The sequence below is a fragment of the Delphinus delphis genome, chromosome 19 (assembly GCF_949987515.2).
Source record: "Delphinus delphis chromosome 19, mDelDel1.2, whole genome shotgun sequence".
NCBI classification, from domain to species: Eukaryota; Metazoa; Chordata; class Mammalia; order Artiodactyla; family Delphinidae; genus Delphinus; species Delphinus delphis.
Window position 1 is genome coordinate 46,725,273 of NC_082701.1, and position 27,093 is coordinate 46,752,365.

The 27,093-nt window shown below is 39.8% G+C and overlaps 2 protein-coding genes across 3 annotated transcripts in view; one reads left to right on the forward strand and one right to left on the reverse strand.

Annotated features, from left to right (window-relative positions):
• The window catches only part of SMYD4 (SET and MYND domain containing 4), a 38,896-nt gene extending 34,745 nt beyond the window's left edge, over positions 1-4,151 (reverse strand). The window contains exons 1-3 of one of the 2 annotated variants that reach the window (XM_059996402.1): positions 4,112-4,151; positions 3,948-4,012; positions 2,940-3,085 (exon numbers count right to left, since the gene is read on the reverse strand). In XM_059996402.1, coding sequence (XP_059852385.1) covers positions 2,940-3,073 — 134 coding nt within the window. In that variant the 5' untranslated portion in view covers positions 3,074-3,085; positions 3,948-4,012; positions 4,112-4,151. Of the gene's footprint in view, positions 1-2,935; positions 3,086-3,947; positions 4,013-4,111 lie in introns of those variants that run through there. The other variant, XM_059996403.1, reaches the window with a different exon arrangement.
• Positions 4,152-4,378: 227 nt separating this feature from the next.
• Positions 4,379-27,093, forward strand: part of RPA1 (replication protein A1) — a 53,324-nt gene continuing 30,609 nt past the window's right edge. The window contains exons 1-4 of the mRNA XM_059998659.1: positions 4,379-4,512; positions 17,960-18,010; positions 19,469-19,547; positions 20,193-20,301. Of these exons, the coding sequence (XP_059854642.1) occupies positions 4,480-4,512; positions 17,960-18,010; positions 19,469-19,547; positions 20,193-20,301 (272 nt within the window). The 5' untranslated portion in view covers positions 4,379-4,479. The remainder of the gene's footprint in view (positions 4,513-17,959; positions 18,011-19,468; positions 19,548-20,192; positions 20,302-27,093) is intronic.

The window sequence follows — 27,093 nt, forward strand, 5'->3', positions numbered from 1 at the left end:
ATATATATACACACACACACACACACACACACACATATATATAAATGGTTCACAGGTTTCTAGTTTTAGGAACTGAAATAAGGCAGTGCAGTTCATTAAGATAGACACCACTGGAAGGTAATCTAATTTCGAAGACAAGATTGTGAGTTTGGTTTTGGATATGTTGAATTTTAAGTATCTTTGAGGCTTTAAGTAGTCATCTGATTTAGACATTTGTGTCTCAGAGAAGTAGTGAGGGCTGGAGATATAATTTTAAGGGTAATTGGCATATAGGAGGTAATTGATGTCATGGGTGTGAATGAGGCTGAACCGGTTGAGAATAGAGAGTGACTAAGAAAGAGCCTAGGCTGGAGTCTTGAGGAACTCCAACATTAAACAATCAGACAAATCCTCTTCTTTGATTTATATTCCTTTCAGTGCTCCAAAACTTCAAATTTGGATTCTTACTGATACTCCTTTTTGCTGTTAGTAAGCTGTATCAATTTATCTTGTACACCATCAGAATCCAACCACTTCTCATCATCCCCACTACTACCACCCTGGCCCAAATTACTATCACTCCCTCTCTCACCTGGATTAAAGCAACAGCCTTCCAACAATTCTCTTTATTTCCACTCTTACTCCTGCTATACTCAACACAGTGGTCAGAGCAATCCTTTAAAACAGGGACCGGGGGACTTCCCTGGTGGTGCAGTGGTTGAGAGTCCGCCTGCCGATGCAAGGGACACGGGTTCGTGCCCCGGTCCGGGAAGATCCCACATGCTGTGGAGCGGCTGGGCCCGTGAGCCATGGCCACTGAGCCTGCGCGTCCGGAGCCTGTGCTCCGCAACGGGAGAGGCCACAACAGTGAGAGGCCCGCGTACCGCAAACAAACAAACAAACAAACAAAAAAAACAAGGATCAGCAAACTTTCTCTAGAAAACCAGAGAGTAAATATTTAGCCTGCTTGGGCCAAGAGGTAAAATCGAGGCTATTACATAGGTGCTTATACAACAAAAGAAAAAACACGCTTGTAAAAATCATTTACTGACCAAATTCAAGGTATAATAATTGAGTACAATTTTTTTGTAACACAGGTCTACTCATGAGAAGAATGAAAAAATTTTTTAAAAAATGGATACCATTTTGCTAAACTGGAGTTCAAAGCCAATGTTCCCAATCATCAAATCGACTACGAATATTTATCTGTAAAAACCATTCTTAGCTGATGGCCACACAAAAACAGGCAGTGGCATGGATTTACCCTGTGGGTTGATGTGTGCAGACATCTGTTTAAAATATAATCAGATCGTATCACTCGTATCTCAAAACCCTGTGAATTAGTTTTCTATCGTTGTGTAACAACTACCACACATTCAGCAGGTTAAAACAATACCCATTTATTATCCTCAGTTCTGTAGATCAGAAGTCCAGGTGGGCTTACCTGGGCTCTCTGCTTAGGGTCTCACAAGGCTGAAATCAAGGTGACCTCTTATAGAGACGATCTGGGAAAGAATCTATATCTAAACTCATCCAGGATGTTGAGTTTAGAACCGACAGAAGCCAGTTCCTTGCAATTATAGGTCTGAGGTCCCCATTTCCTTGCTGGCTGTTAGCCAGGAAGCACTCTCAGTTTCTAGAAGCTTCCTGCATTCCTTGTCATGAGTCATGTAGCTCCACCTTCAAAGTCAGCCAAATCGCATTCACACCTCATGCTTTGAATCTCTCTGATTTCCCTTTCTGCTACCAGCTGGGAAGAACTCTCTGCTTTTAAAGGTCTGGTCTGATTGGGTTACACCCACCCAGTAATTATATCTCAAAGTCAGGGGGCTTGGGATTTTCATTACATCAGCCAAATCCCTTCCCAGCAGTGCCTAGGTTAATGTTAGATTGAGTAACCAGGGGACCAGGATTGAGTAACCAGGGGACCAGAATGCTGGCGTGGGGGCAGGGGGAGCATCTTTAGAATTCTGCCTACTACACCCCACAATAACTTCCTACTCAGGGTAAAAAGATAAGGCACTAAGAAAGGGTCAACTCGATTTGTGCCACCTGCTCTTCCCCAACTCCCATGCATGTCCCATTACCTCTCTGATGGTATTTCCTACCACTCTCCCTCTGGCTTACTCTGTCCATCCACCACTAGCTGTTCATCCAACTTGCTGTTGCTTAAACATGCCAGACACGCTCCCACCTTAGGATCTCTGCCTGGAATGCTCTTCTCTCAGATAGCTACTTTGTTAACTCCTGTATCTCCAAGACTTTGCTCCACTTTCACTCTTTCAATGAGGCATATCTGATTATACTACTTAATACTACAGTCTGTACTCTCGCTCCTGGCACTGCCTACTTCCGCTACCCTGTTCAATTTTTCCTTTTTTTCTACTGTATTTCTCACCTTTAACATACTATATATTTTAACTTATTTATGTTTATTATCTGTCCTTCCTTGCTACAATTAAGCTCCTCAAAGGTAAGGATCTTTGTCTATCTTTTTTTAAATGATGTATTTTTTGTTTACTAAGCACTTAGCACAGTGGCTGGCACAAGAACCCACATGCCAACACAGGGGACACGGGTTCGAGCCCTGGTCTGGGAAGATCCCACATGCCACGGAGCAACTAAGCCTGTGTGCCATAACTACTGAGCCTGCGCTCTAGGGCCCGTGTGCCACAACTAATGAGCCCATGTGCTGCAACTACTGAAGCCTGCGCACCTAGAGCCCGTGCCCCACAACAGGAGAAGCCACTGCAATGAGAAGCCCGCGCACTGCAAGGAAGAGTAACCCCCACTCGACGCAACTAAAGAAAGCCTGGGTGCAGCAACTAATACCCAACGAAGAAAATAAATAAATAAATAAATTTATATTAAAAAAAAAAGAGATGTAATTTGAGAGCAAATCACAAAAGACAACGTTTTCCGCATCAAAATTTCCCTGGTTAAAGCTTCCACTCACTTACTGAAGAAGCGAAGATGAGTGAAGAAAGATATCGCTTAAAGTCTCTGCTGTAGAAATTGTAACCTGGATGGACTTGGGGAGCAAAGACCACTTCTGAAGTACGTATGATTTCCACTCATCCACGGGCAGATCCATGCTACTTTAAATCTAAAAAATGAATAAGAAAATAGGGAATTCGGATTTCTACAAATGCACAATTCTAGAAAGTCAAGATTTCATTCAAGCATGCATGAAGCAACAAAATCAATTCTTGTGGTCTCTTCCTATAGTTGTTTACATGCTGAGGAAGCATCTATTGTTTCTCACTCCAATTCACTCAACATCCCTTCATTCAGAAATATTTATTGAAAGCTTACTTTGTTCCAGGCATCATACTAGGTACTGGTTATATAATGATGAATCAGAACTCTTACCCAGTTCAGTATTTTCTTTTCAATCCCCAGGTCACTCCTTTAGTTCAAGCCCGCACCATTTCCTGTCTGGCATTCTTTCTGGAGTGTCATAACTAGTCTCCACGCCCTTAGACCCCCCCACTTCCCCATTCCAAATTCAGTCCATCTTCCACACTGAGACAGATGTCAGTACTCCGCCTTCAATTCATCAATGCTCCTCCTAGCATTTAGGGAAGCCCAGTACAAATCCTTCATTATTTGACTCTTGGCTTACTTTCTAATGCTCAAGTCTCACTTTTTCCTCTGTATCCTACTATCTAGCTACTCAAAGCTATCCCCAGCTTGCCAGGTTACTCATCTCCCTAGGTTTTACAAAGACTATTCATTGGCCCTACCCTCACTTGGAGTCCACCTGGCAAATTTCCCAACATTCTTCAAGACCCAGTTCAAATGGTACCTCCTCTGGGAAGCCTTCCCTGATTTTTCCACCTGTGATAGCAGCACACTGTCTCTCCTGGGGCCCAAACCATGTCTATCTTGAGTTAGTGCTCCTCACAGCAGAAATTCCCTCGACAGACTGTGCTCTCCTCTGAGGGTAGGGACCAGGTCTTATTTACCTTGAGAGATTCCCCACTCTGCCAAGCTCAGGGTCTGGAACCTGCGGGAGCTCAGCTCTGGGCTGCTGAAGGAAGCAAGTCAATACTTTGACTACATCTAGTAGCAGAGTTACTAGGGCAACAGCTCTACCACTCCTCTGGGCTACCAATCAGTGTCTGCCCACCAAAGGCCGAGTTGGGACTCTCGGAAAGCTGCCGGAACTCCTCCACTCTGCGACCTTCGCTGCCTCCGCGTCACGCTTCGCGCATCACGCTTCGCGCGCTCCGTAGTTCCGCGCCCCGCCCCCAGGCCCCGCAATCCAGCGACTAGGCCCCGGACCTGGGCTCCGGTGAGTCACGTGGGCCGCCCGCCGTGCCTCGACCAATGAGGTGGCTGCTCGGCTCCTAAACCCGCCCCCGTGCCCTGCGCACGTCGGGAGGTCTTCGCGGTGCACGGAGGTCCTCTGGCCAATCGCTTTGGAGCGCGCGGGTTCCCTGGAGTAGAGCCAGGGCTGCAGGGGTGTCGGAGCTCAGTAGTTGTTGCGGCGGAACCATGGTGGGCCACCTGAGCGAGGGGGCCATTGCGGTGAGGAGACGCCTCGGAGCCGGGCGCGGGCCGGGGTGGCTGTGGGCCTTGGGGCTGTGCGGGGTGGAGAAGGGGGAGAGAACACGGGAGGAGGAGACAGCGGGGGCCGGGGAGGAACCGCCGGGTGACTCCCTAGAGTCATCACTCCTCAAAGCATTTTTCCCATCGTCTTTTAAACACGCTCATGTTTTTCCTGCTTAAGGAAATGAAACAAAATAAACTGTTGATTTTCACCCATCTCTCTCCCGCAGCCACTCTCTTTCTCCTCCCCTTCCCCCATCCACAGCCTAACTTTCCTAGAGTTGTCAGTTTTCAGTTCTTTCTTTTTCTCGCCTCCCATTAACCCTTCAACAGACTCCAATCAGTCACTCCCCTGATCACTATAGAAGTAACCCTGGCTAAAGTCAGCGGTGCCTCCAGGTCGTTAAATCCAACAGACACTTTTGAGAGTTACATTTACCCGAGTTTTTAGCAGCGTTTGACTATTGATCATCGCTTTCTTTTGGTAACACTCTCTTCTTTCGGTTTCTGTGGCTCAGCTTGGCTTGTCTTTCCCCGTCTGGAGATCTCTCTGTAAATTTTTGTTGACTCTTCTCCCGAGACAAATTACCATCTGTATGTCAGTTGCTCACAAATATCTGTGTCCGGAGCCACCTTTACTCTGAAAGACAAACCTCTATCAGATGCGTACTTGATATCTCAAAAACATTTTAAATTCAACATGTCCCAAAGCAAATCCATTATCTTTCTAAATTTGGGCCTCTACCGTTCCCTGTCTGGATGAATGGCACCATTATTCATTAAGTTACAACAGCCAGAAATTGTGGAATCATTCTTGCTACACATTCCGTCACCCTGGATGTCCAGTCCCTCCCCAAGTCTGGTGTGTTTTACCTCCACATATATCTCTTAAATGCATCTACTTTTCTCCATCCACACTGGCACCATTGTTTCTGCCTGGCCTTCTCACTTCTACCCAGCATAACTCTCCTCTTGCCATTCCCATCATAGCATATTCCCACCAGTTCTTTCCTCCTTTCAAGCCTTTCCTTTTTTTTTTTTTTAATTTAAATCCGGGTATATTTCATACTCCTGCCTTCCACAGGGGCTTTGAACATTCTTTAACCTGTTCCTACTGCCTGGGTGGTTCCTCATTCTCCCCTTGCTGACTAACGTAACCTTCAAGTCTCTGCTCAGTTACTTCCTCAGAGAAGCCTTCCTTGACTCCCCTTGCTAGGCTAAATCCCTTTATTTTCAGCCCCTAATTCCTGTTTGTTCACGATATTAAACTCTGCCTTTCCTCTTCTGTCAAATGAGGTTAATCATACCTAGTACCTATTGCCTAAGGTTAGTGGGACGATTAAATGAGCTATTAATTTAAAGTGCTCAGTCCATGCCTGATGCATAATAAATGGTCATTGTATGTTACCTATTATTAATAATCACAGATGTGATCTTACATTTATATGTTGTTTATTTGATTCATATCAGTTACTTTCTGTCTCCCTCCACTGGATTGTAAATTCTTTGAGGCCTGAAATTATGTCTGGTTTTTTGCTCAACATAGTCTCCCCAGTACCGGAAGGACTACTGGCAAGTTTTAGGTGCCCAATAAATGTTTGCTAATTGCGCGTGAGGCAGGGAAAAGAAAGGGACAGAGATGGATGGGGAAGAACAGTTGGCAGAGTTGAGTGAATATTTTAATAAATTAGAAATAACCCTGAGAAGTGATTGCAAATTGTAGTCCTTGTTTACTTTATAGCTGCTACCTTGCATCTTTAAGACAAATTAGGAATTGTTCTTCACTTTCAAGGAAAGTGACTGGTATTTTTCAAATAATTTGATGGGGCTTCCCTGGTGGCGCAGTGGTTGAGAGTTCGCCTGCCGGTGCAGGGGACGCGGGTTCGTGCCCCGGTCTGGGAAGATCCCACGTGCCGCGGAGCGGCTGGTCCCGTGAGCCATGGCTGCTGAGCCTGCGCGTCCGGAGCCTGTGCTCCGCGACGGTAGAGGCCACAACAGTGAGAGGCCCGCGTACCGCAAAAAAAAAAAAAAAATGATGAGTTAGTTTTTGCCATATTCAAAATTTAGGAAACATATTTCCAGTGTTAGGTGAAGTATTACTTAGGTTTTGTTCATAAATGATAAGGAAAATTTGTGTGTGTGTGTGTTTGTGGTGATGGAGTGTAGAGTACCTTTGTCAAGTTTGTTTATCAGCTAAAGCAGGTAATATCATTTTAGTTCAAAAGGCATAGACCCCAAAGGGTAAGCACTAACACACAAATAGTGCATTTTCGGCAAGAGCGAACATAAAATAAGAGATTTTGCGTGGAACTATTGTGGTAAATAGAACTAATAGCATTTGTATCTTGAGTAATTAGGTAATACAAGGAAAGGGGAAGGGAATGAATACTTTTGATCTTTTCCAATGTGCCAGATACTTTATTATAGTCAGTAGTTACAGTAACCCTGTAAAGTAGATTTTTATCATTAACCCCATCTTACAGATGAAGTAATTGAAGTCCAGAGAAGTTAAATAATTTGTGCATGAGGTGAGGATTTGAACGTGTGCTCTGAACCATTCCATTCTGTTGTTTTGTATTTTATTCCTTCCAGTTTTATTGAGATATAATTGACATACAACACTGTATAAGTTTAAGGTGTACAGCATAATGATTTGACTTACATACATCATGAAACAATTACCACAGTAAATTTAGTGAATGTCCATCACCTCATATAGATACAAAATAAAAAGAAAAAAGTATTTTTTTCCTTGTGATGAGAACTCTTAGGATTTACTCTCTTAATAACTTTCATATATAACATTGTTAATTATATTTCATATATAGCATTGTTAATTATATTAATCATGTTGTATGTTACATCCCTGGTACTTATTTATCTTATAACTGGAAATTTGTACCTTTTGACCACGTTTGTCCGGTTCCTCCTCCCTCTACTTCCTGCCTCTGGTAACCACAAATCTGATCTCTTTTTTCTATAAGTTTGTTCATTTGTTTGTTTGTTTTTGAAGTATAATTGGCTTACAATACTGTGTAAGTTCTTGGTGCACAACATAGTAATTTGATATTTCTGTACATTACAAAATGATCACCACTGTTGCTTTGTATTTTTATTAGCAATGTTAATTTGGAAAATTTAAGTCAGTTCTGTCTTAAGTGTATATATCATGCTATGTCCCAGAAGAGTAAGTCTTATATTCACTATTTATGATGACACAAATTAAAAAGAATGATAAGGTACTACATGTATTTGGTTTTAGAATCAAATAAAACAGAAAGGTGCTTGATGAAATTACTGACCTGTCCCTTCCCCCAGTTCTGTTCCTTTAAAAAAAAAAAAAAAACCCCTTTACTGAAGTTCAGTTTGATTTATGTATGACAAAAACTATAATACGTATTGTTTACAAACTATATCAGTCTGTAATACATCAAACTATATGCAATAATGCATCAAACTATATGCAGTTTGATGAGTTTTGACAAATGTATACACCACCCCAATCTGCTCCTTTCCCATCCCCTGCCCCTACCCTAGGCAACCACTGTTTTGGGTTCTGGTTTCTATCACTACAGGTTAGTTTTGACTGTTCTAAAACTTCATATAAATGGAATCAAATAATATGTACCCTTTGTGTCTGGCTTCTTTCTTTCAGCAAAATGATTTTTGAGATTTATCCACGTTGTTTCAGTAGTTCGCACCTTTTTATTGCCCAGTAGTGTTCCATGGTATGAATAAACACAATTATTTATTTACCTGTTGAACATTTGGGTTATTTTCCTTTTTGGCTATTATGAATGAAGATGTTATGAACTTTTATGTACAAGTCTTCTTATGGAAATATATTTTAATTCCTCTGAGATAAATATTGGGGAGTGCAGTTGCTGGGTCATGTGATAACTGAACATTTAACTTTATAAGAAATTGCTAAACTATTTCCATAGTGTTTATGAGAATTCTGTTTGCTCCATTTCCTCACGAACACTAAGTGTTGTCAGTCTTTTTAGGTTTACCTATTCTAGTGAATGTGGAGTGGTGTCTCACTGTGATTTTAATTTGTGTTTTGCTGATGACTAATGATCTTGAGCATCTTTTCATGTGCTTATTGGCTGTTTGTATTCCTTCTTTTGTGAAGTGTATGTTCATATCTTTTGCCTGTTTAAAAAATTGGGACGTGTTCTTATTAGTTAGTTGTAAGAATTCTTTATTTAATCAGGACACGTCTTTTGTTAGATAAAAGCATTATATATATTTTCTCCCAATCTGAGGATTTTCATTCTTTTAATGCTGTTTTTTTTTAAAAATAAATTTTATTTATTTATTTTCAGCTGCGTTGGGTCTTCGTTGCTGCACACTGGCTTTCTCTAGCTGCGGCGAGCGGGGGCTACTCTTCGTTGTGGTGCGCGGGCTTCTCATCACAGTGGCTTCTCTTGTTGCAGAGCACAGGCTCTAGGTGCGCAGGCTTCAGCAGTTGTGGCACATGGGCTCAGTAGTTGTGGCTCGCGGGCTCTAGAGCACAGGCTCAGTAATTGTGGTGCACGGGCTTAGTTGCTCCGCGGCATGTGGGATCTTCCCGGACCAGGGCTCTAACCCGTGTCCCCTGCATTGGCAGGCAGATTCTTAACCACCAGGCCACCAGGGAAACTCAATGGTGTATTTTTTTTTTTTTGCGGTATGCGGGCCTCTCACTGTTGTGGCCTCTCCCGTTGTGGAGCAACAGGCTCCGGACGCACAGGCTCAGCGTCCATGGCTCACGGGCCTAGCCGCTCCGCGGCATGTGGGATCTTCCCAGACCGGGGCATGAACCTGTATCCCCTGCATCGGCAGGCGGACTCTCAACCACTGCACCACCAGGGAAGCCCCTCAATGGTGTTTTTTTAAAAGAGCAGTTTTAAATTTTCATGTTCAGTTGGGTTTTTTTTGTTTTGTTTTTCCTTTTCTGAATTGTATTTTTCTGTCCACAAAAATCTTTGTCTCCCTCAAGGTTACAAATCTTTTGTCCTGTGTTTTCTTCTAGAAGTTTTATAGTTTTAGTTTATATTCAGGTCTGTAATCCATTTCAAGTTTACCTTTTTATGTATGGTGTATAGATCATTCTTTCCATTGCAGATATTCAGTGTTTCAGCCCCATTTGTTATAAAGACTATAATGTTCCATTGAATTGTGTTGTCACCTTTGATAAAATTTATATATATGTGGGTCTATATCTAGAATGCCTATTCTGCAATTGCTCTATATGTCAGTACTTACACCAGTAACACATTGTCTTCATAACTGTAGTTATATAGTAAGTCTTGAAATTGGGTAGTATAAATTCTCCAGCTTCATTCTTTTTCAAAATTGTTTTACTGAATCTAGGTTCTCTATATTTTCATATATATTTTAGAATCAGCTTGTCAATTTCTAGTAAAGCCTGATGGGATTTTGATTGATAGTACATTACATTTATAGATCAATTTGGGATCAGTTGGCTTCTTACAGACATTGAATCTTTCAAACCATGGACATGCTATATCTCTCATTTACTTAGGTTTTCTTTAATTTCTCTCAGGGTTTTGTAGTTTTCAGTATGCAAATCTTGCATATGTATTGTTAGACTTAGGTTTTTTTAATGATATTAAAATGGTATTTTTAAAAATTTCATTTTCCAGTTGTTAATTGGCAGTATATAAAAATACAGTTGATTTTTGCATATTAACCTTGTATCCTGAAAACTCGGTAAATTGACTTAGTAGCTTTTTGTAGATGCCTTAGGATTTTCTACGTACATGACTATCTGCACATAAAGACAGTTTTATTATTTACTTTTCAATCTTTATGCCTTTATTTCTTTTTAAAAATATACATATATATATATATATATATATTTTTTTTTTTTTTTTTTTTTGCCGTACGCGGGCTTCTCACTGTTGTGGCCTCTCCTGTTGCGGAGCACAGTCTCTGGACGTGCAGGCTCAGCGGCCATGGCTCATGGGCCTACCTGCTCCGCGGCATGTGGGATCTTTCCGGACCGGGGAGCGAACCCGTGTCCCCTGCATCGGCAGGCGGCCTCTCAACCACTGCGCCACCAGGGAAGCCCTAAAATATATTTAAAAAAAAATTTATTTATCTATTTATTTATTTAGGCTGTGCCAGGTCTTAGTTGTGGCACATGGAATCTTCGTTGTGGTACGTGGACTCTTAGTTGCGGCATGTGGGCTCTTAGTTGTGGCATGCAGGTGGGATCTAGTTCCCCGACCAGGGATCAAACCCGGGCCCCCTTCAATGGGAGCTCAGAATCTTACCCACTGGACCACCAGGGAAGTCCCTATGCCCTTATTTCTTTTTCTCGTCTTGTTGCATTAGTTAGGAGCTCTACTGCCATATTTAATAAAAGTGATGAGAGTTATATCCTTGCCTTGTTCCTGATCTTAGGGGAAGTCATTCAGTCTTTTGCCATTAAGTGTGATTGGTAATGAGATTTTTTGGTAGATGCCTGCTATCAGTTTAACCCTATCTTCTATTCCTAATTTGCTGAGACTTTTTATAATGAATAAATGGTGAATTTTGTCAAATGCTTTTTCTGCATCTATTGAGATGGTTGTGGTTTTTCTTGTTTATTCTGTTAATGTGACAGACTACAATAATAGATTTTTTTTTTTTTTTTCGGTACGTGGGCCTCTCCCGCTGCGGAGCACAGGCTCCGGACGCGCAGGCTCAGCGGCCATGGCTCATGGGCCCAGCCGCTCTGCGGCATGCGGGATCCTCCCGGACCGGGGCACGAACCTGCGTCCCCCGCATCGGCAGGCGGACTCTCAACCACTGTGCCACCAGGGAAGCCCAATAATAGATTTTTGAATGTTGAGTAAACCTTGCCTTCTTGGAATAAACCTCACATAGTCATGACATATTATATACATTTTATATAGTGCTATAGTTGATTTACTGATATTTTGTTGAGGATTTTTACATCTTTATTGATGAGTGATATATAGATCTGTAATTTTTCTTTCTTACAATGACTGTGTTTTTTCTATCAGAGTAAAGCTAGCATCATACAATGAATTGTAAAGTGTTCTCTTCTATCTCCTGAAATAATTTATGCAGGATTGGTGTTTTTTGTCATTCAGTGTTAGATAGAATTTACCAGTAAAGCCATCTGGACCTAGAGTTTTCTCTTTTGGAATATTTTAAATTATAAATTTAATTTCTTTAATAGATGTAGAATTATCTAGATTTTCTGTATTTTTATGTAGTTTTGATAATTTGTGGGTTTTTTTAAGGGACTTATCCATTTAATCTAAGTTGTTTCATAAATTTCCTGATATTCCCTTATTATATAAATATATATAAAATTTTATATATGTATGATTTATAGTGATGCCTTTTTCATTCCTGGTATTGAGAATGTGTGTCTTCTTTTTCTTGACCAGACTAGCTAGAAGTTTATCAATTTTATTGATCTTTTCAAAGAACCAGCTTTTGGTTCAATTGTGTTTTTCCTATTATTTATCAATTTTCTATTTCATTGATTTTTGCTCTTTTATTATTTCTTTCCTCCTGTGTACTTGGATTTAATTTATTCTTTTTCTGGCTCCTTTTGGTGGAATCTTAGATAATTGACTTGGGAGCTTTTTTCTTCTCTGATGGGAGCTTTTAAAGCTGTATTTTCCCTTCTAAGCATTGCTCTAGGTACATCCCACAAATTTAGACAGATTGTATTTTAATTTTCATTCTGTTAATAACTTTCTAATTTCTCTTGTGATTTCTTCTTCAACAGATGGTTTATTTAGAAGGTTGTTGTTTAACTTCCAAGTATTTGGAGATTTTCTAGATATCATATTGTTATTAATTTCTAGTTTAATTGTAGTGTGGTCAAATAACGTACTCTGTATGAATTCAACTTTTCAACATTTATTGAGATTTGTTTTACTGCCCAGTATATGCACTATCTTGATGAAAATGTTCCAGGTACACTTAAAAGAATGTGTATTTTGCAGTTGTTAGATGATCTAATTAGGTCAAGTTTACTGATAGTTTAAGTTTTCTATATTCTTAATTCTATATTTTTTGGTCTATTTGCCCTGTCAATTACTGAGAGAAGAATGTTGAAACCACCAATTATAATAGTGGATTTGTCTATTTCTCCTTTTCATTTTGTCAGTTTTTCCTTGGTGTATTTTGAAACCCTGTGGTTAGGTGACCACATTTATCATTGTGTCTTTTTTTTTTTTTTTGGCCGTGCTGTGCAGCATGTGGATCTTAGTTCCCTGACTGGGGATTGAACCCATGCCCCCTGCAGTGGAAGTGCGGAGTCTTAACCACTGGACCGCCAGGGAAGTCCCCATTGTGTCTCCTTTAGGAATCAACCCTATTATTATGAAATGTCCTTTTTTATCCCGGGTAATATTCCTTGTCCTGAAGTCTACTTTGCCTGCTTTTAATGATACATCTTTTTCCAGTATTTTATTTTTAATTTGCCTTTTTATATTTGAAGTGCGTTTCTTGTACAAAGCAAATAGCTGGGTCTTTCTTATTCATTGCAATAATTTCTTCCATTTAATTGGAGTACTTGAACCATTTCCACTTAATATAATTACAAGTTTGGGTTTAAGTTTTCCTTTTGCTGCTTGTTTTTTTATTTGTCCCATCTATTCTTTTTCTATTTTTTAACTTTTCCCGACTTTTGGATTATTTGAGTATTTTTTATGATTAAAATTTATTTCCACTGTTGGCTTATTAGCGATGCTTTATGTTTTAATGATTGTTTTAAGGCAACACATCCTAGCTTGGACTACTATAACAAAATACCATAGACTAGGTGATGTAAACAGCAGATTTATTTCTCACAATTCTAGAGGCTGAGAAATCCATCAAGGCACCAGCAGATTTAGTTCTGGGTGAGGGCTGTCTTCCTGGCTTGCAGCTGCCATCTCACTGTGCTCACATGACCTCTTCTTTGTGTCGGGAGAGAGTGAGTTCTGGTGTCTCTTCCTCTCTTTTTTTTTTTCTGGCTGCACTTCGTGGCATTCAAGATCTTAGTTGCGTGACCAGGGATCGAGCCGTGCCCCCTGAAGTGGAAGCGCAGAGTCTCAACCACTGGACTGCCAGGGAAGTCCCTCTTTTCATAAGGACAGTAATCTCATTATGGTGGCTCCACCCTCATGACCTCATCTGAAAGTAGTGGCCTCGAAAGACCCCATCTCTTGATACTCTCACACTGAGGGTTAGAACGTCAACATATGAATTGGGAGGTGGCGTCAGGACACAAATGTTTGGTCCAAAACAGTGGCTCTCAAATGTTTTGATTTTAGAATACCTTTCATTTGTAAACAGTCACTGAATGCCCCCCCCAAAGCTTTTGTTTTTGTGGGTTATATCTCCCTTACCATATTTGAAATTATAACAGATATTTGAAAAATATTTATTCATTTAAAATAGCAATAAACTCATCTGTTAACATAAATAACATGTTTTAGGAAAAACCGTTATATAGTTCAAAACAAATAGAAAAGTGACATTGTTTTACATTTTTGCACATTGCTTTAATATCTGGCTTACTAGAAGACGTGACAGCTAGATTTTCATACCAGCTCCTGCGTTCAGTATATGGATATATGGTTTTTTTGGTCGAACTATATGGAGGAAATCTGGCTTCAAATATGTAGTTGGAAAAAGGAGGAGTATTTTAATAGCCTTTTTCAGGCTTCTTCGCTGATCCTTGTAACATAATAAGAAATATATGTTTGGTCTTTGTCCAGTTTTTGGTACACAGAACTCCTGAAACCCTTGGAATTTCCTGAGTGATAGGGTGGGAGGAGCTTTTTTTGTTATTTACGATAAGCCCCTTTCAGCCATACCTGAGGTTTAATGAGGTAACTCTTGGTGGGCTCCAGGGTAGCTTCAGGGTAGGGGTTGATTGCCAGGAACCAATCATGTGATTAAAGGGTTGGAACTTTCTGCTCTACACCTCACCCCACAGGATAGAGGCTGGAGATTGAGCTAATCACCAATAGCCAACAATTTAATCAATCATGCCTATGTAATGAGGCCTTCAGAAAAATCCCTAAACAACAAAATGCAGAGGGCTTCTAGTTTGGTGAACACATCTCCATGCTGGGAGGGGGCACACCCCCAGACTCCACAGGAACAGAATCTCCTGTGCTTGGGCATCCAGACCTTGTCTTATGTGCCTCTCCATCTGATTTTCATTTGTATCCTTTTAACTATCTCTTATAATATACCAGTAATACTAAGTAAAGTGTTTCCCTGAGTTCTGTGAGGGACTCCCAGGAAGTCCCCACAATTTGTAGCCAAGTCAAACAAGTGTAAACTGGGTCACCTGGGGACCCACTACTTGAGATTAGTGTATGAAGTGGACACTTGGACAGTCTTGTGGGACTGAGCCCTTAACCTGTGGGGTCTACTCTAATTCTGGGTAGTTAGTGTCAAAATTAAGTTGACTTGTGAGACGCCCAGTTGGTGTCTGCAGAGAATTGTTTCATGTGGAAAACCCACACATTTGGTGTCAGAAGTGTTTTGAATAGAAAATCAGGTTTCCTTTAACACTGTATCAAAACTCACCAAATGGTAGTTTCTTAAACGTTAGTTGGAATGTAGATTTGGCCGGTCTTCCATTTTGAATAGATCTTCTACCTATGCATTATCTGTAACGCCATGTTTCGGTCATTTGGAAAATATCGGTTCATTGCATTTTACAGATCTTCCAAATGTTGATATATTTTGTTATATGACAAAAATTCATGCTTATTAACATCATTACTGATTTAATTAAGAAAAGTCAGTAAGTATTAGGAAGCTGGTGAATACAAGTTTTCAAAAGTCCTGATTTTCATTAGAAAACTCTTTTATCATTGGCAACAAATACAGTTAATTGTCTCACTTTATTTTTGAGAAGATATCCACTAAATTCCCAAGTCTGAATAACCACAGTTTGTCGTTTGCCCTTTCAAGTTAAAATGACGTTCCGTGAGGAAAAAACGGCCGGTTCAACTTGCAGCTCGAACAGTTGTAGCAGTGCTTTTCCTCAAGGCCGCAGCCATACTTCAGCAGAAGCACTTTGGCATACTTTCTGTATGGTTGCATAGAATATTAAAATTTTTTTGTCCTCAAGGTTACGATTTAATGTAATAATTTTATTTCTTCAAGTTTCTTTTCTTTTCTTTTTTTTTTTTTTTAGTGAAACTCCCCTCCCCAGTGTGTTCAGGGCAGTGAAGAATACAGTGACTACTACTATAGTAACTTGGCTAAGGCACCAGTAGTTTTACCTACCACTGCTTTGCACCATCAGTGCAAATGTCAACACAGCTGTTTCAGGATAAACCATGAGTTTTGTAAGTGATTCAACACTTGGGATATTTCAGCATAGTCTGTGTTTGTCGTCAAGCATTCACGTGAAAGAAGATCTTACTAGATGATTGGTTGGTACTGATAGGAGATGAACACAAGCAAAGCAGCCAGTCCAGCCACATCTATCCATTCATCCATTCATAAGGCAAAAGTAGAATTCTGCGGAAGAGATATGAACTCAGTCTTCATGATGTATCTTGTTCTTTAATTCAACAAGTTGCTTTATTATTAGAAAGTGGAACTGCTGTGATTTCTATTACTGATTTTTCATCCAGTAGACATTCATAAGTGGTAATAGTATAGTTTTATTAGTCCTTCAGCCAGTTTTTCATTGTATTGAATGAATGAGAGTGAGAAGGACAAAAGCTTGTTTATTATGATGAAAATAGTTTTCAACTTATGTACCCTCTGAAAAGGTCTTGGGACCCCAGATGGCAATGGACATTAAGAACAATACGTTGTTCAGTGTCTAGATTATGTGTATAGAGAATATTGAGTTGTTCTGGCAGACTGTTAACTTACTTGCAGATCAGCTGAGCCCTTTGAGACTGTAGTGGGTCTCGAGTAGCTTTTACTTTGGGGATAGTTTAGTCTATTTCTAAAGCATGGCCTTTCTGGGGTTTCTACTGAATGCACCAGGTGTTTATTGAGTTCTCTCCACTCAAATGGCTAATTGGAACTCAAATGTATTCTAGCCTGGGTGAGCGCCAGTAATTTTTCAGCTTGTATCTCTCTAATCTTTACCTGGTCTGTGGCACCTCATCCTGTGTATGCACAACTTAGAATTCAGCCAAAAACTCAAGGGAACCCCTGCATAGGTTATTGAAGCTCTTTCTCTATGTAGCTCTCTCCTGTCGGGTACTCTGCATCCAGGAAGTCCAGATAACGCACCTCCCCAAACTGATCTGTGCTCAGCAGGACTGCTGTATTCTTTTTGGGTTCCCTTCCCTGTGCTATGGTCCAAAAGTGCCTCTCTGCAGAAACTCATTTGTTTTCCTTTCAGGGATCACAGTCTTGTTCTACCTGTTGCCTGGTATTTGAAAACAGTTTTTATATTTTTGTCCAGTTTTTAGTTTATGGTTGGAAGAGCTAGTCTGGTATCGCTTATTTCAGCATGGGCAAAAGCAGGCGTCAGACAACGAGTTTTAGCTAGCTAGTTTTTCTGATGGTTACCTTTAAATGATGCCTTTTTAAAAACGAACTAAAAGCCTGATTAATAGTTATTTTGCTTTTGTTAGAAATTATTTTTATAATTGCTAATAGAGTCGTGAGATTTAACATTCAAAAAGTATAAAAGAGGATGTAGTGCAAGGTCTGCCTCCCACACATGTCCCGCAGCACCCAATTCCTCTCACAAGAGGCAACCAGTGGTATAGAAACACCTTTTTTTTCTTTTCTGGACTGCGTTGGGTCTTTGTTGCTGCGTGTAGGCTTTCTCTAGTTGGGGCGAGCTGGGGCTACTCTTCATTGCGGTGCACGGGCTTCTCATTGCAGTGGCTTCTCTTCTTCTCTTGTTGCGGAGCATGGGCTCTAGGCGCACGGGCTTCAGTAGTTGTAGCACGTGGGCTTCAGTTGTTGTGGCGTGCAGGCTCAGTGGTTGTGGCTTGCAGCCTTAGATGCTCTGCAGCGTGTGGAATCTTCCTGGACCAGGGCTCAAACCCGTGTCCGCTGCACTGGCAGGTGGATTCTTAACCACTGCACCACCAGGGAAGTCCCTAGAAATATCTTCTTAAGGCTGCATAATATTCTGTTTTAAGGATTTGCTGTACTTACTTGTTTGATTCCCTATTAATGGGCAGTGTAGGAAAATAAATGTGCTATTATGAATAATGAGTACATACGCGATGCCAGCTTTTTAGATGTAGTATCCTTGTTGGTAAGTATGAATCCCACTTTTACGATTTTATGATTTGTCCAGAGTGATAAAACTTAAAGTAGATTTTCAAATGATAAGTTCTGAAAAAGGTCTTTTAATAATGTCATCTGTGGTTTATTCCAGACACCAAATTAAAAATATGTCAAGTTTTAATCATGATTTGAGTGCCTGTCTCATAAGCATCTGTTTTTACTTTTTCAGGCCATAATGCAACAGGGAGTTACAGGCATAACACCCATTCTCCAAGTCATTGTGAGTACCTACATATTTTTATGTCAAACGTTTTTTAAACTTACATATAATTATAAATTACATTTGATAGAGGACATACAGTCCACTTCAGGAAGTGTGTCCACTTGACAAAATTCTCTTCATCATCACAAAAATAGTCCAGTCCGTGTTGTAACTCAGAGAGAGGAACCAGGCTTTACTTTTAATGTTGCGTCAGCCAGAGTTTGACCTTTGGAGGTTCACATTTGAGGCTTGGCCTTTCTGTTCTTTCCACAGTTGGTGGATACTGTAGCGCTGCACATCAGTACTTCTGCCTCCTTGGTTGTCTTTCTGCCCTGGGGTTTTTCTTGCTCAGATCTGCCTTACATGTGGCCTCTGGAGAGATCTACCTGACAGGAACTTGTCTGCTTAAAATTCTTCATTAACCCTATCATTCATTTAAGGGGTTCTCAAATTTTAGTGAGAATTTTACAAATCAATAGGAGCGGAATCCTGGATCATACTTGCAGATTGTGAGTCAGTAAACCTGATGGTCTGTCTCCCTGTTACTCCCAAACTCCCTGCCAGTCATCTTTTTTTCTTTTTTTTTAAAGGCAAACATTCCCAGTTTTATTATTTTATTTTATTTTATTTTTTAAAATTTTATTAACTTTTGGCTGCGGTGGGTCTTCGTTGCTGCCTGCGGGCTTTCTCTAGTTGCAGTGCACGGGCTTCTCATTGCGGTGGCTTCTCTTGTTGCGGAGCATGGGCTCTAGGCGTGTGGGCTTCAGTAGTTGTGGCACACAGGCTCAATAGTTGTGGCTTGTGGGCCCTAGAGCGCAGACTCAGTAGTTGTGGCGCACGGGCTTAGTCGCTTCCCAGCATGTGGGATCCTCCCGGGCCAGCGCTTGAACCCGTGTCCGCTGCATTGGCAGGCGGATTCTTAACCACTGTGCCACCAGGGAAGTCCCTCCCTGCCAGTCATCTTAAGGCTGTTTCCGTATTTCATTTTCTTCAGAAAGCTGCCTCTGATTTCCTTTAAGCTGGAATAAATGTCTTGTCATTATGTGCACACCTCTGCTATGTCTCTCTGCCTCCGTCTCCACCCCAGTTATAAGCCTCTTCAGGGCAAGGATTTTTTCTTCCATTTTGTATTTTTATCATGTTTCCTACATAGTACCATACATATATTAGGTGACTTATTGTATGTTTTTTTAAATTAATTTTCAATCAAGTTTGAGTTAAGGGAGAGAGAACAGAAGAGTATTGGCAACCTATTTTATTCTCGTTTATGTTATGTTTAATAATGTTAGTAGAGAGAGGTTGGTGGGAGAATCATCAAATCCAATTTTCTTTTACTTGGATTTAGGTGTCGAGAGTGGGCAAGCAGTTCTCAGTTGTGTTGAACTAATGGCGAATGCACTCTCCTGCCACTTAAGTTTACTGATCCCTGGGGACTGAGCAGACAGCCTGGCTAATGAATCATGTTTTCTCTCCTAGAACATCCGTCCCATTGCTACAGGGAATAATCCACCCCGTTATCGACTGCTTATGAGTGATGGATTGAATACTCTGTCTTGTACGTATGATGTATAAATCTAGGAATTTATATTTAAATAATAAAAGCGCAGCCAAGACTTTGATTGCAGTAATTGGAGCATTCCAGAAGTCTCCATTGGCTTGGCTCTGCCTTCGGAAGGACAGAATTGCAGCTGGCAGAGAGCATTCTAACAATAGACTGGGTCGAGTGGAAAGCTGCCACTTGGCTTAATTTTGTCTAACTGGTGCTCTGTGCTTTCTTTGATTAATTTCCCTTAGGATGATATTGACATTTAGTGAATATGATTGGTTAGCTGTCCTATACTTGTCTTTTTGGGGTTTTATTTCTGTGCTGGAAGCTTTACAGGGAGAAAGGAGAGAATTTGCAGAGTATATACTTACTGTCTCTAGTCACAAGGTGAAGGACCTAGAAAAGATTTTTTAGTCTTTGTCATGAAACCTGAATGATGGAAAAGATGATTTGGGGCACTTTAAGAAATACTTAATTTCAGAGTAGCAGCAGCTGTTTAATGCACAGCAAATTAATACTGTTTTTCACTATGCAGAATCTGAGTAGTTTTAATATTTAAGGCATTGTTTTTCTTTAATGGTACAGGTGTGATCAGCTTTTAGATTGTCATGACTGAAATGTTTTAGAGACTGAAGTAATCTCTGTGCTTTTCAGCTTTCATGTTGGCAACACAGTTGAACCCTCTTGTTGAGGAAGAACGATTGTCTAGCAACTGTATTTGCCAGATTAACCGATTTATTGTGAACACTCTGAGAGATGGAAGGTATGTGGTATCTTTTTTTCTGTTCTATTGTGTTGTATATTGGGACTAATTTTTGAACAGACAAGTTCATTGGATGCCAAAATTCAATTAGAAGTCGAAAAGCTTTCAGCTAAGAATTTACAACTATTGAGTTCTGAACTCAGGCAACTAAAATGTGGCACCAAAAGGAGAAAAATATGGAACTGAACTGGAAATTTCACAGCAGGAAATTAAAGCCGAATTCAGAAATCTCATTTCTAATCTCTTCAGCAGCACTGATTTTAGGAGTCTCTTTTTAAGTATCTTTTAATGAAATGGGATCACTTATTAGGGCAAAAGAAGATATAATTAATTATGTAACACTGCCCTTTTTGCGGTCTTGAATCTTTCATAGTAAACACTTTCTTCAGCCGACAGAGTATGCTAAGTACCTACAAGATGCTACATGCGAGAGATACAGTGGTGAACAGAACTGTTATTCACACCTGATTAACCACTGCTGAAATATGACGTTTTTTGTTGGCTAGCAGAGTCATATTTGCCAAATCTAGGGCAATTTAAAAGTCGAAATAAAAATAGGGACTCCCCAGTGGTCCACTGGTTAAGACTTTGCACTCCCAATGCAGGGGGCCTGGGATCGATCCCTGGTCAGGGAACTAGGTGCCGCATGCTGCAACTGAAAGATCCTCATGCCGGAACGAAGATCCTTCACGCGGCAACGAAGATCCCGCCTGCCACAACTAAGACGCTGCGCAGCCAAATAAATAATTAATTAATTAAATAATTAAAAGTAAATAAGTAAATAAATAAATAGTAACAGACTGCAACCTACTGAATAAAATAAGAATTCATAAGTCCATACTGAATAAATGAATACGGGGGGGGGGAACAGAAAGCTTTTTCTTACAATAGAATGCCATCTAAAAATGTAAATGGATTGATGGGATTAGAAAATCACCATTTGGCAACCGTCATAGTATTAATTCAGGCAGGAAACATTAATAGGTGCTATATAAGTTTCCTGTGGCTGCTGTAACAAATTACTGCAAATTTGGTGGTTTAGAACAACAGAAATTATTTTCCCTGGAAGTTAGAAGTTGAAGTCAGTTTCACCGGGCTGAGATCACGGTGTCGGCAGGGCCCGGCTCCTTCTGGGAGATCTCTGGGAGAATCCATTCCTTGCCTCTTCCAGCTTCTGGTGGTTGCTAGCATTCCTTGGCTTACGGCTGCATCACTCCAATCCCTTCTTCCGTGGTCACATTACATCTTCTCTGTCTATGCCAGGTCTGCCTCTGCCTCCTTCTTAGAAGGATATGTGGTTGCTTTTAAGGCCCATCGGATAATCTGGGATAAAATTGCCACTTCAATCCTTAGTTTAATCACATCTGCAAAGTCCCTTTTTACTATATAAGGTAACATTCATAGGTTCCAGGGCTTAGGACTTGAATATCTTTTGGTTGGGGGTGGTCATTTAGCCTACCACAGATGCTGAAACAAGTGGTAAAAATTTGATGGAGGAACAAGTTATTTATAGGGTAAAAGTACCTCCCCAGAGCATAATTATTAATTGTAAAAGGAAAAGAAGCAACTTTACAGTGGAGAAAGCTGGCAGACAGCACCTTATTCCAATGATTGACATTAACATTACCAGTAATGGGACAAACAGAAGTCATGTATTACCTGGTAGGATACAGTGGGAAGAACATTGCATCAGTACTATTATATTCTTGCCAAAGATGCATAATCTGTATCTAATCATGAGGAAGCCTCAGGTAAATTGAGGGACATTCTATAAAATAACTGATTTTCAAATTTCAAGCATAAAAGTAAAAGAGTCCTTCCAGATTCATGGAGTCTAAAGAGATATAATTAAATACAACAAGTGATCCTGAACTGGATCCTATTGCTATTAAGCATATCATTAAGACAACTTATGAAACTTGAATGGATTCTGTGGATTAGATGGAAGAATTCTTTATGTTTCAAGTTCAGTAACTTAACCAGGCTATGTCTCAAATGTCAGTGGTTTCCTTTTTTTTTCCCCCGCCGGTGCATGGTGCCCTTTCAGTCTGCAGTTAGGAGTTAGCTCTTTCTTTTTGATGAGACTGTTCTGTTATTCCTTAATGATCTTTTCTGTTTCATTTGAGTTCCAGTTTTTACTTATGTTTCTGTTTCATTTGAGTTCCAGGATAACTTTGTTCTCCATGTATGTCTCCAGTTTGCTCTAGTCTTTTTTCTAATGCGTGCATTGGATTCATTTAAGATTTTCCAACATATTATATATTATAGTTCAGTTTTTAGCTTTCTCTGTTCTGTTCCTTGATGTTTATAGTTTAAGTATTAGATGTATAATGATACTGCTTTTGTTCTGTTTTTTCCTTAACTTTTCAAGCGCCCTTTTCTTCTCAATCTCTTGTTTCATCTCATCTTTTGACTTTTATTGAATTCTTAGTCTTATTTTGTACACCACACTTGCGAAGTATTCCCTTTCTTGGCTTATGCTTTCCTCTAGGTGGGATTGTTAATTGTCTCTGCCTCTTCTGTTCCTTTTATTTTTATACACTGTTGTGTGTTACATTGTTGCTATGTTATTTCTTTTTATCTTGTTCATGCTTAATGTGGACAGTTCTGTCCAGACTTCATTTGCTCTGACATAGTCTAGTCTAGGTACATCCCCTTGCCAACCTTCCCACTTGGGACCTGTTATCTTCCACTTCAGGCTACCTTGGAGTGCTTGAGTGGTGCTTTCTAGCCACTTTTCTCTCCTCTAGGGCGTGGTATAGGGGAGGGTGGAGAGCTTTGCTGTGGTTGAACACTAAACCTCGAGCTCCATTCGCTGCAGTCTAGGGTGGAGTTCCACTCCTGTGAGCTTTGCCTTATTTCACCGCCTCAGCATGGCTACATGCCGTGTGTTCCTTCCTGCCTCTGCTCAGAACCTGTGTGTGTACGACCAGGTTTATTCCTTACCTTGATGGTCAGTTAGGTTTTTTTAAATTTATTTAATTTATTTATTTATTTTGGCTGTGTTGGGTCTTTGATTCTGTGCGTGGGCTTTCTCTAGTTGCGGCGAGCGGGGGCCACTCTTCATCACGGTGCGCGGGCCTCTCACTGTCGCGGCCTCTCTTGTTGCGGAGCACAAGCTCCAGACGCATAGGCTCAGTAGTTGTGGCTCACGGGCCTAGTTGCTCCGCGGCATGTGGGATCTTCCCAGACCAGGGCTCGAACCCATGTCCCACTGCGCCACCAGGGAAGCCCTGGTCAGTTAGGTTTGATGGTCATTTAGGTTTATTCCCAACAGGGCTTTAGCAGTCATCCTTGTACATTTATCTTTACATGCTCATGCTGTTATTTCTTAGGAGTTGTGGGGATCAAAGGACGTCTGTTGTAGAAAGTATACCAATTAACATACTCATGAGCCTTGTGTAAGAGTACCTGTTTCTCAATAGGCAAATACACAGACAGAAATGAGATTCGTGGTTTCCAGTGGTGGGGGAATGGAGAGTGACCGCCGTGGAGCACAGGGTTTCTTTCTTGGGGCGGTAGAAATGTTCTGAAGTCAGGTGGTGGTGATGCTTGCACAGTTCTGTAAATATACTAAAAACCACTGAATTATACTTTTAAAGGATAAATTTTATGGTATGTGTTCAATAAACCTGTTTTTAGGGGGAAAAATACTTGTTTCCCCTTAACCTTGTCAACATAGCAGATATTACTGATTTTAAAAAAATAGTTGCCAGTCATCATTATTTTAACTTAAATTTCTGTATTATAAAAGGAAAACAATAGATATATAAAATAATAAATTCCCCTGTTAGTGAGGTCAAGTGTCTTTTCATATACTTACTCTTCCTACTTCTTCTCTGAAGAGCTTTTGATGATATACTTTGTCCTTTGCGTGTGTGTGTTCAGGGAGATGTGGAGGATGCGCTTTGTAAATCAGGGAGATCAATTCTTTGTTCGCTAATTCTTTATTAGACCTTGTAGTCTACCTTTATAGACTGTTTATGGTGTCTTGTGATGTGGAATTAAAGAATTTTTTAAAAGTTTAGTCAATTTTGTCCATTTTTTTCTTTATGGCTTCTGAATTTTGTATTTTGCTTAGGAAGCTTCCTGACTGGGTTATTTAAAAATACTTCTTAGTTCTTCAGACATTCTGTGGATTTTTTAAAATAGATTTTGGTTCATCTGAGGTTTTTTTTTTTTAGTTTTAAAAGCAGTGGGATTATTTTAAGTTATTTAAGGTTTTGATTTTTGTTTTTTATTGAAGTATAGTTGATTGAGAGTATTGTATTAGTTTCAGGTGTACAATGTAGTGATTTGATATGAGGTTTACTTTGATATAGGGTACGAAGGAGGAATTTAGCTTAATTTTTCCCAAATGGTTAGTCCATATCATGGAAGACTTAAGGAGCTTGGAAGTGGAAGCTTCCAAGCTTCCATGGAAGTAAGGAGCTTATTTTATTCTAAGTGTGATGGGAAGCTATAGGCTTTCGAGCAGGGGAGTATTGGTACAATTTGATTTAAGTTTTTTAAAGTTTCCAAGAGATTATTTTGATAGCTATGTGGAGGGTTGATGGTTGGTGACAAAAAGAGGTAAAGAGAGACTAGTATTCCATTTATCTGACTCTGTTCTGTTTGCCATCTTTTCCTTTGATCTGCTTGTCTAGTCTTGTGTCAGTGCCAGAGTTTGTTTTTTCTTTCTTTTTTTTTTTTTTTTGGTGACATCTTGAGATATAGTCCATATACCATACAGTTCATCTATTTAAAGTGTAAAATAGTTTTTACTATATTCAGAGTTGTGCAGCCATTACCACAATTAATTTTAGAATATTTTATTGCCCTCCAAATAAACCCTATACCCTTTAGATATCACCCCCAAACTCCCTATCCTCCCCAGCCCTAGACAACCACTAATCTGCTTTCTGTCTCTATAGGATTTGCTTATTCTGGACATTTCTTATAAATGAAGTCATATAATATGTGGTCCCTTGTGGCTGGCCTCTTACTAAGCATGATATTTTCAAGGTTCATGTTGTACCACATGTCAGTACGTCGTTCCTTTTTATGGCCAAATAGTATTCCATTGTATAGATATGTCACATTTTGTTTATCTAGTTGTTTGGACGTTAGGGTTGTTTCCACCTTTTCGCTATTATGAATAATGCTGTAGACATTTGCGTACAAGTTTTTGTGTGGACATGTTTCCGTTTATTTTATATATATCTAGGAGTAGAATTGTGTGTCAAATGGTAACTTTACGATTAAATTTTTGAGGAACTGCCACACTATTTTCCAGAGTGGCTACAGTAATTTACATTCCCTCTAGCAATGTATGAGGGTTCCAGTTTCTCCACATCTTCATCAACACAGATAATTACATCTGCCATAGTGTTTCCAGGTAAAGTATCATCTGTAGAATATTTTAGTAACTTACAGACGATGTCTTCCTTTACTTTTTTCTCCCCCCAAATTTTCTTCGTAGTTTTTCTTTCTTTTTTTTTTCTTTTTTTAGTTTATTTTTGGCTGTGTTGGGTCTTTGTTGCTGTGCGCAGGCTTTCTCTAGTTGCGGCAAGTGGAGGCTACTCTTAGTTGTGGTGCTCAGGTTTCTCATTGTGGTGGCTTCTCTTGTTGTGGAGCACGGGCTCTAGGCGCACGGTAGTTGCAGCATGCAGGCTAAGTAGTTGTGGCTTGCGGGTTTTAGAACGCAGGCTCAGTAGTTGTGGTGCACGGGCTTAGTTGCTCCGCGGTATGTGGGATCTTCCCACACCAGGGCGCGAACATGTGTCCCCTGCATTGATTGGCAGGCAGATTCTTAACCACTGCACCACCAGGGAAGCCCACCTGGTAGTTTTTCTATATTTATTCTTCCGTACTTATTATTCTTCTTCCATATTCTTTCAAGTATCAAAAAAAAAAAAACAAAAGTCCTGTCGGAATACAAAGAACTGCAGTAAATTTACATAGTATTTGATACTAAGTCCATTCAAGAATATGGTATGTGAATCCCTGTATATCCTGTTATCCATCTTCAGATTATCACTTGATATCCAATCTTGTTTTATCTAAATGCCTTCCACATCTACCCTCCTCTATGATTTTGAAGCAAATCTCGGATATATTTCCTCCACAAATATTTTAGTATATATCTTTAAAAGGTAGTAATTCTTTTTTAAAAATTCCATTTTTACACCTAAAATATCAAATATTCTGTCACTGTTCAGTTTCCAACTATTTGTGTGTGTGTGTAATTAATTTGTCTGTATCAGAATCCAAAGTAAAGTTCTCACTGCAGTAGGTTGATAGTTCTTTTAAGTCTCTATGAATCTAGGTTCCTCCTGCATATCTTTTTTCCTCCCTTAGTGTTTGTTTGTTGAAGAAACCAGGTCATTTGTACTTCATCCTCATGCACGGTTTCCCATAGTCTGGATTTTGCTGGTTGTATCTTTATAAAGTTGTACTGTGTCCTTGTCATCTGTGTTTTCTGTAAGTTGATATTGGTGTATTCTTCTGATATGCTGCTGGATTCTTCTTGCTGATATTTCAGTTAGGACGTATGTATATTACAAAATAAAATTAGTGGGTTTTTTTAGTGGGTTTTTTCTTAGGTTTTGATATTAAGGTAATGCTAAATGATAATAAGCCTTCCATTTTTCTATGTTATCCAAAATTTGGATACTTTTGGAAGGTAGTTAAAATACCACTAAATATCTATGAGAGTTTTTATAGTGAATCTGTATGTAATATTCAGAAACAGATAGTTTCAAGCTTATTTTATTGAAGTAATATAACCTTGTTACGAAAACTTGATAAAGG